The 15304-nt window shown below is 42.7% G+C and overlaps 1 protein-coding gene and 1 pseudogene across 1 annotated transcript; both read right to left on the reverse strand.

The window, feature by feature from the left end:
• LOC116521060 overlaps window positions 1-969 on the reverse strand; it is a 35121-nt pseudogene extending 34152 nt beyond the window's left edge.
• Window positions 970-2333: 1364 nt separating this feature from the next.
• Window positions 2334-11892, reverse strand: LOC116521059 (sulfotransferase 1C2-like). Its single transcript, XM_032235676.1, has 7 exons — window positions 11626-11892; window positions 11372-11500; window positions 11191-11288; window positions 4626-4752; window positions 4229-4323; window positions 3159-3339; window positions 2334-2530 (listed from the first exon to the last, which is right to left on the reverse strand). The coding sequence occupies exons 1-7, from the start codon at window positions 11777-11779 to the stop codon at window positions 2418-2420; spliced, it is 897 nt and encodes a 298-aa protein (XP_032091567.1). The 5' UTR covers window positions 11780-11892; the 3' UTR covers window positions 2334-2417.
• Window positions 11893-15304: the final 3412 nt, after the last annotated feature.

Below are 15304 nucleotides of genomic sequence, written 5' to 3' on the forward strand. Positions count from 1 at the left end.
TACCCCTCTGTACCTATATCCCGTGTCTCCTTTGATCATACTTACCTGCTTTGGGATACGTGCAAATGAGAAGGTCATCGGGTCGAGCCTTAAAACCCCTTATAGCATCCCATTGCTCCACTATGGTCTCAGGTAGAGGAACTCCTTCAAGCTCCACCAACTGTAAGCGTTTGATGGATGCAGGATCCATAGCTTCTATTCCCATCTGAACGTCCATCTTCTGATGGGAAAAAGGGAAAATATTAATTTTAGCCCCAGCACCAGCCTCAGGTACCAGTCCCCTTGGTCTGTTCTCGTGGGTGCCATCAGTTGGCGGTAGAGTCATAGCACCTACCAACTCTCCACTTAGTCTCTCAGGCCGTCTGTTGTCCTCCTTTGACTTGAGCGTTCTGCCTCTTGTCCTGAAGTGATCTGTGGGTGTGCCAGCAGGAATGCAGGGCGTGTGCTTCTTCTCACACAGTGTTTAAGCCAGGGTTTTCCAATGAAGTCTCTGACTCTGAAAGAGTTAAACTGCCATGGGTCTGAGTAAGCCTCTTCTGGGCTTCTTCTGTGTTGCAATTTGAAATATATATCCTAAATATCCTTGTTTTTCCCTTTGGAAGACATGCCTACCTTGGATTAGGAACACAGTCCTAAGCATTTTATTCTGAAATATATAACATGGTTTCCAGAACTGCGGCTGAAGTCCAGGGCTCTGCTTGCCTCTCCCTCCTCTGCCCCAAATGCCATAGAGCCACAATCTAAGAGTTGTCAAATGAGCTGCACAGTTTCAGATGAACACCAGATGGCAGGAAAGCAATGTGGAAAATTTCCTGCCATAAAGCGCATATGCAGATTTTTGCAGGGCAGATCTGGTAGCCTATGCCATTTTGCCCCTTTCCTGTCATATCCCATGCTGCATCACCTTTTAGGTTTATAGAACAAGGGAAGGGGGAAGGGAAAAAGAAAGGAAAGGAAATCCCTGTCAGTTCTTACCTCAAATACCTATGATTCCCCCGCCCTTCCTAGTGTTTCTCCTGCAAGTGCAGGGTTCACTTTTTCCCAATCAAGCGAACGTCAATCTATTGCAACAGGATTTGACCGAGTGGTTTGTCACCCAAGCCTGACATTGTGCACTGAGAGAGCGACTGATTGGCCCAAAATCACCCAATCCCTTTTCATGCCTAAGGTGGGACTAGAACATAGATTCTTCCAATTTCTAACCTGGAGCTGTGACCCTTGATCATGTAATTTATAGCTGTCGGTCATAAAGTTTTAAATCCTATGATGATTTAATTTCTGTTAACTTGAACCAGAATACAAGTTTGCTCCAAATATTTATCAGACTATTAAAAACAAATCCAAGAGTGGGACTTTATTATAAATGAAAAAGCAAAACATTCCTAACTCTGTCAGGACAAGCTGCTGGTATTTTAAAGTAAGAGCAAACCCCACTCCCTCCTAGCACTGATAATGTTACCTAATTTGCTAATGCAAGAAAACCACCAAGCTCAAGAAAGCACCAAGGACCTCAACCCTGAGCTACAGATATTCTCTTCGATAGTAATTCACAGACAGCTTACCAGCAGGCTAGTGGACAGGTTAAGGTTTGACCATGGTGGAGCCCAGAGTGACTTCTATCAAGCGGGAGGCGGTGCGAATGACTTACCAAGACAACATGTGACTTAACAAGCAAGCCTTCCCTGAAGGCTTCCCCATTGACCTTGCTTGTGGAAAGCCAGCAGAGAAGGTGTCAAATGGCGTTCGGGTGACCATGGGACTCTGCAACCACCGTTAGTGTAAATGTCAGTTGCCAAATGCTCAGATTGTGATTATGAGACCAAGTGGGTGCTTAGACAACTGAGGAAGGTCAGAAGTACCACATTTTCAGCAGCTGTTGTAACTTCAAAAGGCTGAAAAAATGTTGTTAAATGAGTGTTTGTTTAGTTAGCAGGACCAACAGAGTAACAGTTGGAGATTAATTTAGTAAGATTTGTAGATAATGGCCATTTGCCGCATGTTTTTCTCCCAACAGAAATCTGATCAAGACATGGAGAGAACGAGATGCTACGTTTGGTTATAATTTATATCTTTATTTTCTTACTCTTTTTTTTCCTTGCATAATGCACAAGCTGAATTTATGTAAGAGTAAAGTGCAAATTGTGTGTGCCTCTCTGACATCTTTGGGGAAAGGACAAGGTTATTCAAATAAAATGTACTCATTCTTTATCTCATCATCAGAGCGAGTGATTATGAGGTTAACTCTTTCCATTCATCTCAGGGCAATTCCTTTCCAAGGGAAAGGCTTATAAAATGGCAAGCCCACCCATCACAAAAGGACCTTCCACCATTGCTTGCAAATTCATAGTTATTTATTTAATTCAAGTAGAAATTAGTTGATGAAGAATTCTTTCTTTGAAGGCACTCTGAAGGTCTGTTTATAGCTCTGTGCGGAACTTCAGGCCAGTGTTGCCTAGTTCTTGAGTGCAGATTTCATCAAGCCGTTCGCTTTGAGCCACTGTGAAATGGTCCTTCCAGTCCCCTACGGTGCCTAGTGATGAGTAAAACAATTTAGAGAAAGAAGGGAAAAACCTCAACAATCTGAATTTCCAGCATTTTTTCTTTAAGCCTGGGCTTCCTCACTCTTGGCCATGTTAAAATGTGTAGACCTCAGGGAGTTGAACTCTACACAATTTAGCCTGGTCAAGGCCGAGAAACACTTTTCTGACACAACAGATTTCTGCACTCTTTCTCAGCCAATTTGACTGCTAAGAAGTCCTTCTAATTTTAGCAATAGCAATAGCAGTTAGACTTATATACCACTCCACAGTGCTTTACAGCCCTCTCTACGCAGTTTACAGAGTCAGCCTATTGCCCCCAACAATCTGGGTCCTCATTTTACCTGCCTTGGAAGGATGGAAGGCTGAGTTAACCTTGAGCCTGGTGAAATTTGAACTGCCAAATTGCAGGCAGGCAGCAGGCAGCAGAAGTAGCCTGCAATACTGCACTCTAACCACTGCACCACCGAGGCTCTTTTGTCACCTCTTTCTAGTTATTTGGGGAACTATTCTGGTCCACAATATACTACTTCCCTTTTACTCTTCCAACTGCTCAACACAACACAACACAACACATTCCCCTTCCCATCAGATGCAGCTAGAAATTAGTTACTCTCCCACCTTTTCTCATAAAGGGTGACACATTTTGGTCCATGATAACTGAAGGTATGTTGGTGTAATTAGTCATTGGGTTGCCTTTCATGCTCTCAAACGTGGTGTGCTGCACAATCTGATCCAGGATTGATTCTGAAAGCTCTATATTTAGGAACTGAGCTACTTTCTGGATTTCCTTAGCTGGATTCTGGGAAGGAAAAGAAAGATTAGAACGAGACATGACATGAATTAGATTGTGAAAATCTAGTTTCATCTTATAGAAAGTCTTGTTGAGGAGAACATGTTTCTGTGTGTTCTTCACACCTTGTGTTTTGTTGGCATCATTAGGAACTTTTCATTCCACTTATTCAGCTTTTCCCAAAATAATGTTCTCATTGTCCAAATCACATTCATGTTTACATTGTCCAATTAATAAGGCAGTCAGATTTTCTTTGACTTGTGATAGACCAAATGCTCAGAATGCCCAACCCCCAGTCCATGAACCAACATCAGTCAATAGCCTGACAGGAAGCAAGCAAAGCCCCATCTGTGCACATGCGTAACCACAAAATCACACTCCCAGCTGGTCCACAGAAAAATGCTCTCCATAGAATCAGTCCAGGGCACCCAAAAGTTTGGGGACTGCTGTGATGGACTAAAATAGACCAGTGGAAAGAATGAGGAAAAACAATTAACCTTTTCCCTTTGAAATCCAAATCTGTTATAGCAATCTATAGCCATTTTCAAATATGATTGCGTGGAATCCCAGGGTTCTGCAAGTGATTGCAATTGGAAAAAAACCACACTTTTTTTACAGTGCTACTCAGATGCCAATCTTCTGCTTTATGGATGGTATGTATGTGCATTTTGTGATTAACAGGCCTGTATTCAAACCTGATCATAATGTATAGGATTTGATTTTCAAAATGTATAAAATTGAGTTATATTTTTCCCTTAAAAATCACTATTAAAAGTATTAGTAGAAAAAAAGAGACCCTTATTTTATGATCATTAATAGTTAGAAGCCCTAAGGTTCTCTTTAGTGGAAAATACCACCTGAATATGTCTGTACATAAAAATGTCTGAGAGATGCTTACCTCTTTTATGTCTTCATAAAAGAGGTACAAAATTGAATGATGGTCTTTAGCCTCCCACCAACCACGAACATGGTCAAGCCATGAGCCATAAGGAACTTTAGAAGAAAGAAGGAAAAAATCAGATTAGAAATTAGAAAATAATATATAGTATCCAAATCTGCTTCAGCCATTTTCCCAAACTGTAAATCTAGAAAATAATTAACATGGGCTTTTCCTGTATTTTTATCTTTTTTTTTTTTACAAGAAGTTGTTCACTCCTCACCATGTGTGTTGTTAACCAGAAAATTCCACTTGTCTCTGTGTTATAAAATTCAATGAAAGGGTTATCAAGATCACCTATTCCCCTAAAACATGCAGGTAAGAAGCTTTGTTCTTTACATAAATAGCTTCTACCTACCTTTCCCAGCAATGAAATTCTCCAGAAAATCTTCCCACTTTCCTGGATCGTCAAATGTTTTAAGCATGCGTTGGAAATAGAAGAAGGAAACAGCACAGTCCTTGGGATTTCTGGCTACATAAATGATCTGTGAAAATAAAACTTATGAAGAATATAAGTTGATGGAAACTCAATTTACAGAGACTATTTGATGGGTCAGGGCTTTGGTTGAACATCAGTGGTGGGTTCTGGCAGCCTCTACTGCCAGTTCACTCAGGGATGCACTGCGCACGTGCTTGATGCGTGCTGCACACATGCACAGTGCAATGGAAATTGCTCTGCGCAGGCGCAGAAGCCAAAAACAAAATGGCAGTGCCTATGGCACCACTGGCAGAACCAGTTCGGGGACATGGCAGGCCTGGGTTGCTGCCAGTTCCAGCAATCCAGGCCGCCAAGCTACTACCAGTTCGGCCAAACCGGGCCAAACTGGGTGGAACCCACCACTGGTGAACTTCCTTCCAGATAGTAAGCAAGTCCAATGTTACTTAGAAGTTAGAGAGCGAGACTTCCTGGGGGCGTGGCCTGTTGCCGAGGAGGGCTCCACCGAGCTCCTCAGAGATCTGGTCTGTATATCTAATTAAGATCATAGATAGCACCCCTTTTTGGCTAAGAAAGGGGCAGGGAGGATAGCTCCGTAGGCTAGGGTCTAATCGTAAGCCACAGCCTTTTTTCTTTTTTGGCTGTGGAAAGAGATTAGATCCAGCCGAAGCGGAGCGTTTATCTCCAGCCATTTCTTCTCAGCTGCCTTTTTTTTTTTTTGGCAGCCCCAGACAGGCTAGCCCCCCCCAGGACAAAATAAAGTTTTCTCAAGCTAGAATTGATACGGGCGGGTCCCACCCCTGTGAGATTTATGCTTTCATTACTATCGTAAATACCAGCACCATTCGTCTTAGAGACTTCTTTGTCTAAACAGACCTTAAAATGGCGATTTCTCTCCGTGGATGATTGATGTACTCAGCCGGTGTTATCTTCTTGCAGACCGCTCCTTAACAAAATAAACTCTTCTTCTTTGGAAATAGAGGGGAGCGAAGCTCTGCTTACTTGCTTATCTATTATGCCACCCAAGTCAAAGAAGCGTCTTGCTACAAATGTGTCTAAAGAATGTAAAGAATTTTTATTGGAAACACAGCCTTTGTCTCCTACGCCCTCTACTGGAGAAGTTTTAACACAGGAATATCTCTTTAAAATCTTTAATGCCTTTAAGCAAGAACTTAAGGAATTTGTATTGCAACTTTATGATGATCTAAAATCTAAAGTTAATCAAATGAAGGCGAATACGTTTGCAGCCGTGTCTGCCCTGTCAGATTACTCTGCTGAAATAGAGAACAAATTGGAAAGTCTGGAGAAGGCTAATTTTAATTTGACTACCAATATTCAAATTTTACAAGAAAAAATTAGAAATAACGAAGAACAGCTTATGATGCTAAATTTTGATAGGAAGGCATTTTCAATAAGAGTCAGAGGATTCCGTGAAAAGGAACAAGAGAATTTGAAACAGACCTTTGCTGAAGCCTTCAGCCATGCGCTGGGAAGCCCGGGACTTAACTTTGATTGGCAGATTCGGAAAATCTATCGCCAAAACTCATTGATAGCGGAACAGCGACAGCTCCCGAGGGACATAATTATACATTTCTCTACAAAAGAATCTAGAAACGCGATTGTGCAAAAGTTTTATAATAACAGTCTCCGAGTTGATGACCAAGACGTGATTGTCTTCAAAGATATACCTTTCCACATGTTGAAAGCAAGAAGGGAATATACTTTTTTAACTAAAGAGCTTAGGAGTCAACAGATTCGATACAGATGGGAGGCCCCTGCCGGCATCACGGTTACATTTGAGAATCAAAGATTTCGTCTTAACTCTGTTTCGGAGGCTCAAGATTTCTATTCTAGGATTCTGAAGGCGGGACTTCCTAACGCGCTTGGAAGAGAGGAGAGACAAGCGGAAGGAGAAAGCAAACGGCTGGCCATGCGGCTGCAAGATGGAGGGGGCAGCCCCTCCTCCCTCGGAGAAGCAGAAGAACGCAGATCGAGAATTTAGATACTTCAAAAGACTTCCTAAAGTTGAGGACTGAATGGGGGTTTGAGACCTCTCTCCGGTAGAAAAAGTGGACTAATTTTTATCAGAAGGGAAAGCTGGGTGAAACTACTTTGAGCTAGATTCCAAAGTAACGTTAGCATAAATTTGATAGTGGTTAAAAGAATGCGGAATGATCTATGTTGTTTAAACTTTGTTAGATGGGACTATTTTAAAATAGAAGGTTAACTGACTCTTGCTGAAAGTATTATTTGAATATGATCCATGCTATTTAACTTTTATTTGAAGGGAAAGTTGGTTGTAATAGTTCTGAGTTACTTTTCAAATAAACGTTAGTATAAATTTGATAGTGGTAAATATTAGACAAGCAAGAGATGAGGGTAAAATGCATGTGGAATGAACTACGTTATTTGTGGTAAATATCAGACAAGCAAGGGAAGAGGGCAAAATTTACGTTGTTTAAAGCTTATTAGAACAGGAAGCCGCTTGGGATTATTTTAAGATAACTGTAAAAAGAATGCGGAATGATTTATGTTGTTTAAACTTTGTTAGAAGCGACTACCTTAAAATAGAAGGTTAACTGATTCTTGCTGAAAGTATTATTGGAATATGTGGAATGATTCATGCTACAAATCGCTCTGAGTTATATTTTAAACAAATGGTAGTATAAATTTGATAGTGGTAAATATCAGACAAGTGGGGGATGAGGGTAAAATACATGTGGAATGAACTAAGTTTTTTAAATCCTATTAGAAGGGGAAGTCGGTTGGAATTATCTTAAGATAGAAATTGATTCCTGTGTAAAGTAATATCTGATCTACGCTGCTTAACTTTACTAAGAAGGGGAAATCTGGTTAGATTATTTTGAATTACTGTTTGAAAAAGGGGTAAAGAAAGATCATTTACGCTGTTTAAATTTTACTAGAAGGGAAAGTTTGATTACTTGTCTGTAAAGTTATATTTGAATATATGGCATGAATCACGCTGCTTAAATCTTATTGGAAGGGATCATGAGGTTTAGGAAGGGAACGGGAGAGCCTACAGAAGGTCGGGGTAAATAGCAAAGAAGTAAGAGATGAGAATAAAATATAGATAGAATGATTTATACTATTTAAGCATAGATAAAGATGGGGGGCTGAGATCAACACAAAGAGTGGTTTCTTTTTTTCTTTTTTCTCTTTTCTCTTTTCTTTTTTTCCTTTTTTTTTTCTTTCTCTGCTTTTCTTTTTCTTTTTTTTTTTTTTGATATATTACTTTTATTTTTTTAATTCATATGTATACAAGATATTTTAGATAGAAGGTAATGCCAGGTGTGGGCCCTGGGAAGTCGGGAGGATTAGGGATGGGGATTGTGGGGGGTGGGGTGGGGGGGTGTTAACATAGTCTTAATAAGAACAAGAATGTATTTATATACGGTGGTCCTTTTTTTTTTTTTTATTATTATTATTATTATTATTATTATTATTTTCCTTGGTTCATTTTACTTTTATCAGATCAAACAACATTCGAATAAAGGCATACACCAAGGAGGGAGGTAGAGGGAAGGAAGAGGGAGGAGTAGGAAGGAGTAAGGGGAATGTAAGGAGTAAGGGGAATGTAAGGAGGGTGTCTGGGGAGTAAGGGGAGAAGGAAGGTTTGAGGGGAAAGGGAAGTAGGAGGGGAGTGTTAGAGGGAGAAAGGAAAGTTGGAGGGGGTAGATGGGGTGTATGGAGGATGCAAGGGTTAGGTGGGGTTGTGAATGATGAGTTGTGTTTCCTTTTTACTTGTTCGTTTTATTCCCTTTTTTCTTTTCTTTTTTTTTTCTTTTCTTATAGTAAATACCCTGTATATAAATGATTGCAAATGGAATGTGAAAATTGAATAAAATATTTTATTTAGAAGTTAGAGAGCTTTAATTTAATAATTCATTTGTTCCCAGGCAAATGATTTCGGATTAAAGCAACCTTGGTGGGGGCAGAATGAGTTCCCAGATTTATGTACCTTGTTATGGACAAAGTATTATAACAATGAGGGATCCTTTGTGCTCTCTGTTTTCTTGCAAATGTTTCATTACCCAAACTAGGCAACAACATTAAGAAGTTTTGTAACAATCAAGGGAAAAAGGGAAAATGCCCTCATTCATATCAAATATATGTCAGCTGCCGGTGTGGTACGTGCGTACCCATTCATCTAATTTGGCGTGCCTTTCAGTACCCGTTCATCCGGTGACACCGTACCAGAACACTCCCTCCCCTAGCTCTGCCACTCGCTCCCCTGCCCCAGTCGCCACTTGATCTCTCTCTCTCCCCCACCTCACCATGCTTGCAAAGCACGGCACGGGGGGACAGAAGCCCCCAAACCCAGTGGGGAGCCTAAGCAAAGGAAGAGGCAGAGAGCTGGGCAGTGGAAGGGGGAAACTCTAGCAAGGGCTGCCTGCCACCAACTTGAATCCAGCTGCTGGATTCCTGCACGGACCTCTTTGGAGTGTTGGCAACCTGGTTCTGAAGATTCCCCCCCCAAAAAAATATCTACCACCTGTTTCTCCAGATCTTGCAGCTTTTTCAGGATTTTCTTTTTAAAAAACGCCTCTCCAGAGGATCTTGAAAACTTGCGAGGTTGCTTTGGGAGGGGCAGCAGATGGGCAGCATTCCCCTTCTTCTGCCCAGCTCTCCGCCTACTCCTTTGCTTAGGCTACCCGCTGGGTTTGGGGGCTTCTGCCCCTCGTGCCATACTTTGCAGCCACTGGAGCCCAGTGTGGACCTCTTCAGGGCCCTGGACAATCTGGTTCTGGGGATTTCCTGCTGAAAAAAGACAGCTTGTCTCTCCAATCTTGTGGCTTTTTCGGGGATTTCTTTTAAAAAATGCCTCTCCAGATTATCTTGAATGATGCTGCCTGTCTGTCCCCCTCCCAAAGCAACTTCTCAGGTTTTCAAGATCGTCTGGAGAGGTGTTTTTTAAAAGAAACCCCCCCAAAAGCCGTAAGAACTGGAGCAACAGGTGGTCGGTCTTTTTTGAGGGGGATTCCCAGGACCAGATTGCCCAACACCCCATAAGTTTCCTTTTTTCTTTTTCTTCTCCCTTCCCCTCTTTGCTCCCTCTCTCCCTCCCCCCCTCAAACACACCCACATACCCACACAGAGACACAGAAGTTGGATTGGACTATCTCTCCTACCCCATTCCCTCTCTCACTCAAACAAACTCTCTCTCAAACAAGCACACATACACACACACAAAGTTGGATTGGAGGGAGTCAGGGAGACCACAGGAGGAGGCAGGAAGCCAGTCAAAGAGTCATACTGGAGCACACACACTTTTCCCCAGCCCCAGAAGGATCCAGCTCAGCTTCACTGATTACAGTGAAAAGACAACGTGGCTCTGCCTGCAATCAAACTACACTTGGGGAGGGAGAGCACTTCCCTCCAGCCTTTGCCCAAAGCCCGCACCAGGAGGATGAAGTTTGAATTCCTCCCCTTCCCTCTGACCCATACATACCTTTTCCAGCTGTTTCAGAGAGGATTTCAACTCTGCTCTTGCCTCGGGTCCTCTGAAGAAGCCCCGCCCAAATGAGCACACTCTACTATGAGGCAGGAGAACTGGATGCCTCAACTACGTCAGGAATTTTTAGGCTTTTAACCCTTGCTTAACTCTGCTCAAGTGATCATAAAACGCCTAAAGTCAGACTAGATGAGGCATGCAGTTCTCCTGCCTCATAGAAGAGGGCGCTTTTTTAGAGGCTTTTTTAAACAGTTAAGCAGAGTCATCCATGGTGAGGCAGTAACTAGCGCAGCCTGACCTCAGCTCTTGCCTTTTCCTTTTACATTTTTTTTCTTTTCATGGTGACAGTGGTGAGGCTGTTCTCCCCTGCCTCGCCTGACTGCACGTCACTGGTTATGATGTAAAAGTAGAATTTAGGGATTTTGGCACACGATTCTCAGTTCAGGCTTTGCAGTAACACTTGATCTCCAATAAACTATATCTTTTTCAACAAATGGAGCCAAGGATCGTTTCTATTTAGAGGTTTAAATTGTGGCAGGTCCAACAATGTTGTAGAACCCTGGCAATGGAAATTGATTCCAAGATCAAATGTGCATCAGATTAAATTCTGAGTCCGCTTAGGTTCAGTGATATCATCTTCTCCAAGTGAAATGTTTATGAGAGAAGCAAAACATTTAGAAATTTTGGGCTGTTCAAACATAGTTAATTCCTGTTTCCCTGAGCTATTCTTCAAATGCAAATGCCACCTATTACCACGTTGTGCTGAATGGGGGTAGTGAGCAATGTAGTCCAACAAGTACCAGATTGGAAAACAGATCTTGTTCACCTCAGAACAAATGTTAGATTGAGGGGATTCTGAAAAAGTGGAGTGCCTGTGCTGTGCTGTAAGGTAGGAAAGCATTACACAATGAAACCCTACACCTGAGTAAAGAGTTCCAAATCTTTCAATATCACCTCCGATAATTCTAATAAATTTCAGATCTTTGAATAACACCCTCTCCCCCCAGTTCTAACCTTGCACTTTTGTTCCCAGAAGGAAGTTGGCAGGAGTTGAACTGGAAAATGAGACTTGAGGGTTCGCGGGGAAGGCATTGCCATTGCCAATTCAAAGCCTGCAAAGTCAGAGGAGACATCCACACGTTGCAGAGTACAGTGTTTAATTCTACTTTTTTCCCTCTGTGCCTGAGAGACTCACCTGAAGGCATGGGCTTTGGAGGGAAAAGTTCTATGTAGGGACTCCGCTCAGTAATGGGTGCCCGGGCACATTTCTGTGCATCTCCTCTATGCTGGACCATGTCCACAATTTCCTGTATCCATGTGGTCCCTAGCAAGAAGGAAGGAGAAAAGCTATAGGAAACAGAGAATTCATCCACCTGCCATGGCTATCCACATTTCCTGGTTCTCCTTCTCCCACAGCTCTGCCAATAATTCACATGAACTCCTCTTTACCTGCTTTGGGATAAGTGCAGAGAAGAAGGTCATCAGGCCGAGCTTGAAAGCCACTTATTAGATTCCAATTTTCTAACGTTTCTCTGGGCATTAGGATTCCTTCAATTTCCACCAGGCTAGAGGGCTTCATAGATTTGGTTTCCAAGCTTTCCATCTCTGATTTGAGGTTCACCTACAACACAGCAAAAGAGATATTATTGTATGGTACTTCTTAGTCACTTCTGTTTCCTTTAGCAGAGTTATCAGAATATCAGTTATCAGAACTCTGTTGTGGACTTTCAGCTTTCTGTCTACTCCTCCCTCTTACCAAACTTTCTGGGTGGGGCATATCTGTTGATGCAGATTTGGAAATACTAAGTTTCAGGTTAATATTTCTCATATATGAAAACTGAGTAACCAGCTTCTGTCTCCTTTTCAACTGGATGAGTGAATTGTACACATAAAACAATTTTATGCTGACCAAGACTTTTGATTTCCACACCACATTTCTTCATTATGCAAAACACGGAGACATGAGCTGTATTTAATGTAAACATAAGCAGTGCTCTACTGGATCAAACCCCTGGCCTATCTCACTCAGCAGTCCATTCTCACTGGTCTCCCAGCAAATAGTCTTCAGACAAGACTAATATCTATTGATCTCCCATTTGAATGTCAGTTCTCATGTCATAAATGTTTGGTGTTAGAGCACTAGCATGACTTTTTGTGGTCTAGAAACAACCTAACATCAACATTAATTTATCTATTGCATATTTATCCTGGCTTATGTCTTTGAAGTTCTCCTTTTGGTTTATTCCTAAAATGGCAACAATCCTCTGGATGTGGATGGGCTAACAGAGTATCCAATGGGCTGAGTGAGGACAGGGTGGAGTTTCCTAGGTCCAACCCAAATATTGACGACTATTGTGTAGATTTTATTGTTAAAAACAGATTATTTTCCTAAGGAAGTCCACCAGGGTCCCTCATGTTGAAAGAAGGTCTTATTAACGCCATAATGGTGGCACTGTGTGAGAATAGGTTCTCAGAAGATCAGAAAGCAGCTTGTTCTGCCCCGGGCAATGAGGTTCTGCTCGGGCAGCCAGTTAACTCCACGCTTGGGAATAGTTTTTCAGATCAAGTTTATTATCAGGAATCCTTAATAACAAAACTTTCAGTTCAGTAATGAGGTTCTTCTGACTTTCCCTGATCTGTCCCATCACATAGTGTAAAAAGACATTAATTCCTCTAACCCATGCCGCTGGTGCAAAGCTGCTTCTGATAGTGCTGATGGCGATTCAGTGAGTGTGCAGTAATAAAACAATTTCCCGGGCAAAATACCCCACTGCCCAATCAGGGAGCACAGATGTGGTCACATGTTATGGGACTACATTTCCCATAAGGTAGTTATCTTTCCCATGAGATAGTTGCTTAAAGGAGACAGCTTCTAATTCTTAAATTAGCTATATACTGTTGGGACAGCACACTCCCCACCTGGTATTATAAATTCCACTATCAACTATCCTTTAACTAAAGATAAACAAAGGCATGGCATAAAAATGCAAACTGACTGCCTAACTAACTGAGATACACAAGGCATAGCATCAAAACAGTGCAAACAATCGTGTAAACACAAAGCATGCAAAGCTTGAGGTTCAAACTTCTAGTTCAGTCTTTTGTGGCAACAGTTCTGGGTCGCTGATTGGTCTGATGTAGAGTTTCGTGGTGGAAATCTGCTTTGCGACCTGAGCCTCCATCTGACAAACTAGTTCATCATTACAGGGTGGGGCTTGGTGCACAAGTCCCATAGGCCATGAGTTCCCGTGGACACAAGTCCCTTAGGCCACAAGTTCCAATACATGTATTTGGGAATGAAGTTCCCTGATGGTTCTGGCCAGTCACCTGTCTTCTGGCTCAGTAAGGTGGCTGGGGTAAGGGCAGTTGGTATTTCAGGATCCAAAAACTCTGGAACCAAGGCTTGAGAGTTGATGACGGCTGCACCCTCTACCACGAGGGTGGTGAAGATGATTACTGCTAAGCCCAACATGAGAGTCTGGAGAGTTGTTTGAAGCGAGTTGATTCTTGGGACTGGTTGACGGGTAGTTGTGGTGCTAGTTTCACCCTTCCCATGATGAGACTGATGTGGACGTTGTTCTCCCCACTGTAGACGATGTGAACGTAGTTCTCCCCACTGTAGATCTTGATGTATCCTATAGCTGTTACCGCCTTTGTTGTGGCGATAAGCAAGGTGGGAACGTACTTGTGTTGGACAGGAACGCCTTGGAGACAACTCGGGGGTTCTCGCCATATTGGCCGTTCTTGCTTCTGTTGGTTGTGCTGTTCGTTGCTGGACCACATGAAACATAGATAACTTTGATGGTTTTCTCTGACACGGAATAAGTTGAACATCTGCTGGATGTTGTCAGCTTCCTTTCTGGGCTGAATGAGCATGCTGAGTCGACTGTTGATGAGGTTGGGACTTTTGAAGAGCACTTTATTCAGAGAGACACCTTGGGATTGCACGCTGGTATCGAAAAGTGCTCGAATCTGGTCTGGCTCTTGTGGCTGGCACTTTCTAAAGGATGGTGAGTGCCAGTATTCTTCATCAATTTCTAGAGGTGGAGCAAGTTCTGCATGTCTGTTCTGGACCATCTTATTCATGAACTCTACTAAATTAGCTATCATTTCGGGCTTCTTTTTCATGATTTGTCTCAGATTGAGGAGGTGAGAGAGGGGCTGCTCATAGTTTTTTGGCAACTGTTGCCTTGGTATGCAAAGAGGTATTGGAGCCATCCAAATCTTGGTGGCCTACTGTAGGAATTCCTTGACCATGAACCTCAGAAATTCTTTGTTCTCTATTGACAAGGCCAAGCCATTGTCTTCTTTGCTGGTCTGGAACACTGTTGCTCCTAAAACTGGTTTGGGTGTCGAGGTCGTGAAGTGTTCTTGGCATGGTTTCAAGTGGGATGTTCTTCCATTACTGAGAGTGGAAGTTGTGAAGACGTTTGTCTGGGTTGGGACCTGAGGTTGATCGACATACACCATCCCAAAGATGCCCCTTCCAAGTTCTGTCTCGAGGGCGGATGGGGAGTCCTTTGAACCTTTGACCACTTGTTGAGGGGTGAAAGCGTTAGAGGAGTCTGTTCCTGGCAAGAGCAGGATTTCGGCTTTGGGGTCTAGAACAGGAGAGTGATTACTCATGTGCTTCAGGTGAGGTGGGATGCTTGCTACCTCTGGTGTCGCAATCTGACTGCGATCATCTGGTGGGTTGTCCCATTCTAGTAATGGTGGCAGTGGGAGCTGTGCACTGCCACCTAATGCTTCTCTGCAGAATCCATTGACTTCCTTCCCCACCATGCACTGGGACCCGGTGCATGTTGATGGCATGATGTGCATTTCTTCATTTTGGACATTGATGAGACTGTCGAGTATTGAGTCTCATGATCCAGATCGAGATTTTCCACCTTGTTCCTGTTGTGGTGGGCTTGGGTCATCCATGCAGGCCTTAGCATGCTTGTGCTGGTTATCTTTTTCCAGCTTCCTAGGACTGAAGTTGAGGGAGGAACAGTTAGCCTTCATCTGTAGAACTTTGGCCCATATTAGTCTTTCTTTCGCTTCCCGCTTGCGCTGAAGGTATTCCAGTTGAGCCTGAGCTTTGGCTTCTGCAGCTGCCAACTCTTCCTTCAGTAACTGCTCTTCTCTT

This window comes from Thamnophis elegans, chromosome Z (assembly GCF_009769535.1).
Source record: "Thamnophis elegans isolate rThaEle1 chromosome Z, rThaEle1.pri, whole genome shotgun sequence".
In the NCBI taxonomy this organism is placed as follows: Eukaryota; Metazoa; Chordata; class Lepidosauria; order Squamata; family Colubridae; genus Thamnophis; species Thamnophis elegans.

Bases quoted from the DNA above. Each gene is read 5' to 3' on its own strand.
- LOC116521059 (XM_032235676.1), bottom strand. From the start codon at position 11,779: ATGGAAAGCTTGGAAACCAAATCTATGAAGCCCTCTAGCCTGGTGGAA. The intron at 11,501-11,625 runs GTAAAGAGGAGT...CCTTCTTGCTAG, and splicing joins CTGCACTTATCCCAAAGCAG to GGACCACATGGATACAGGAA. The intron at 4,324-4,625 runs GTAGGTAGAAGC...TTTCTTCTAAAG, and splicing joins GAATTTCATTGCTGGGAAAG to TTCCTTATGGCTCATGGCTT.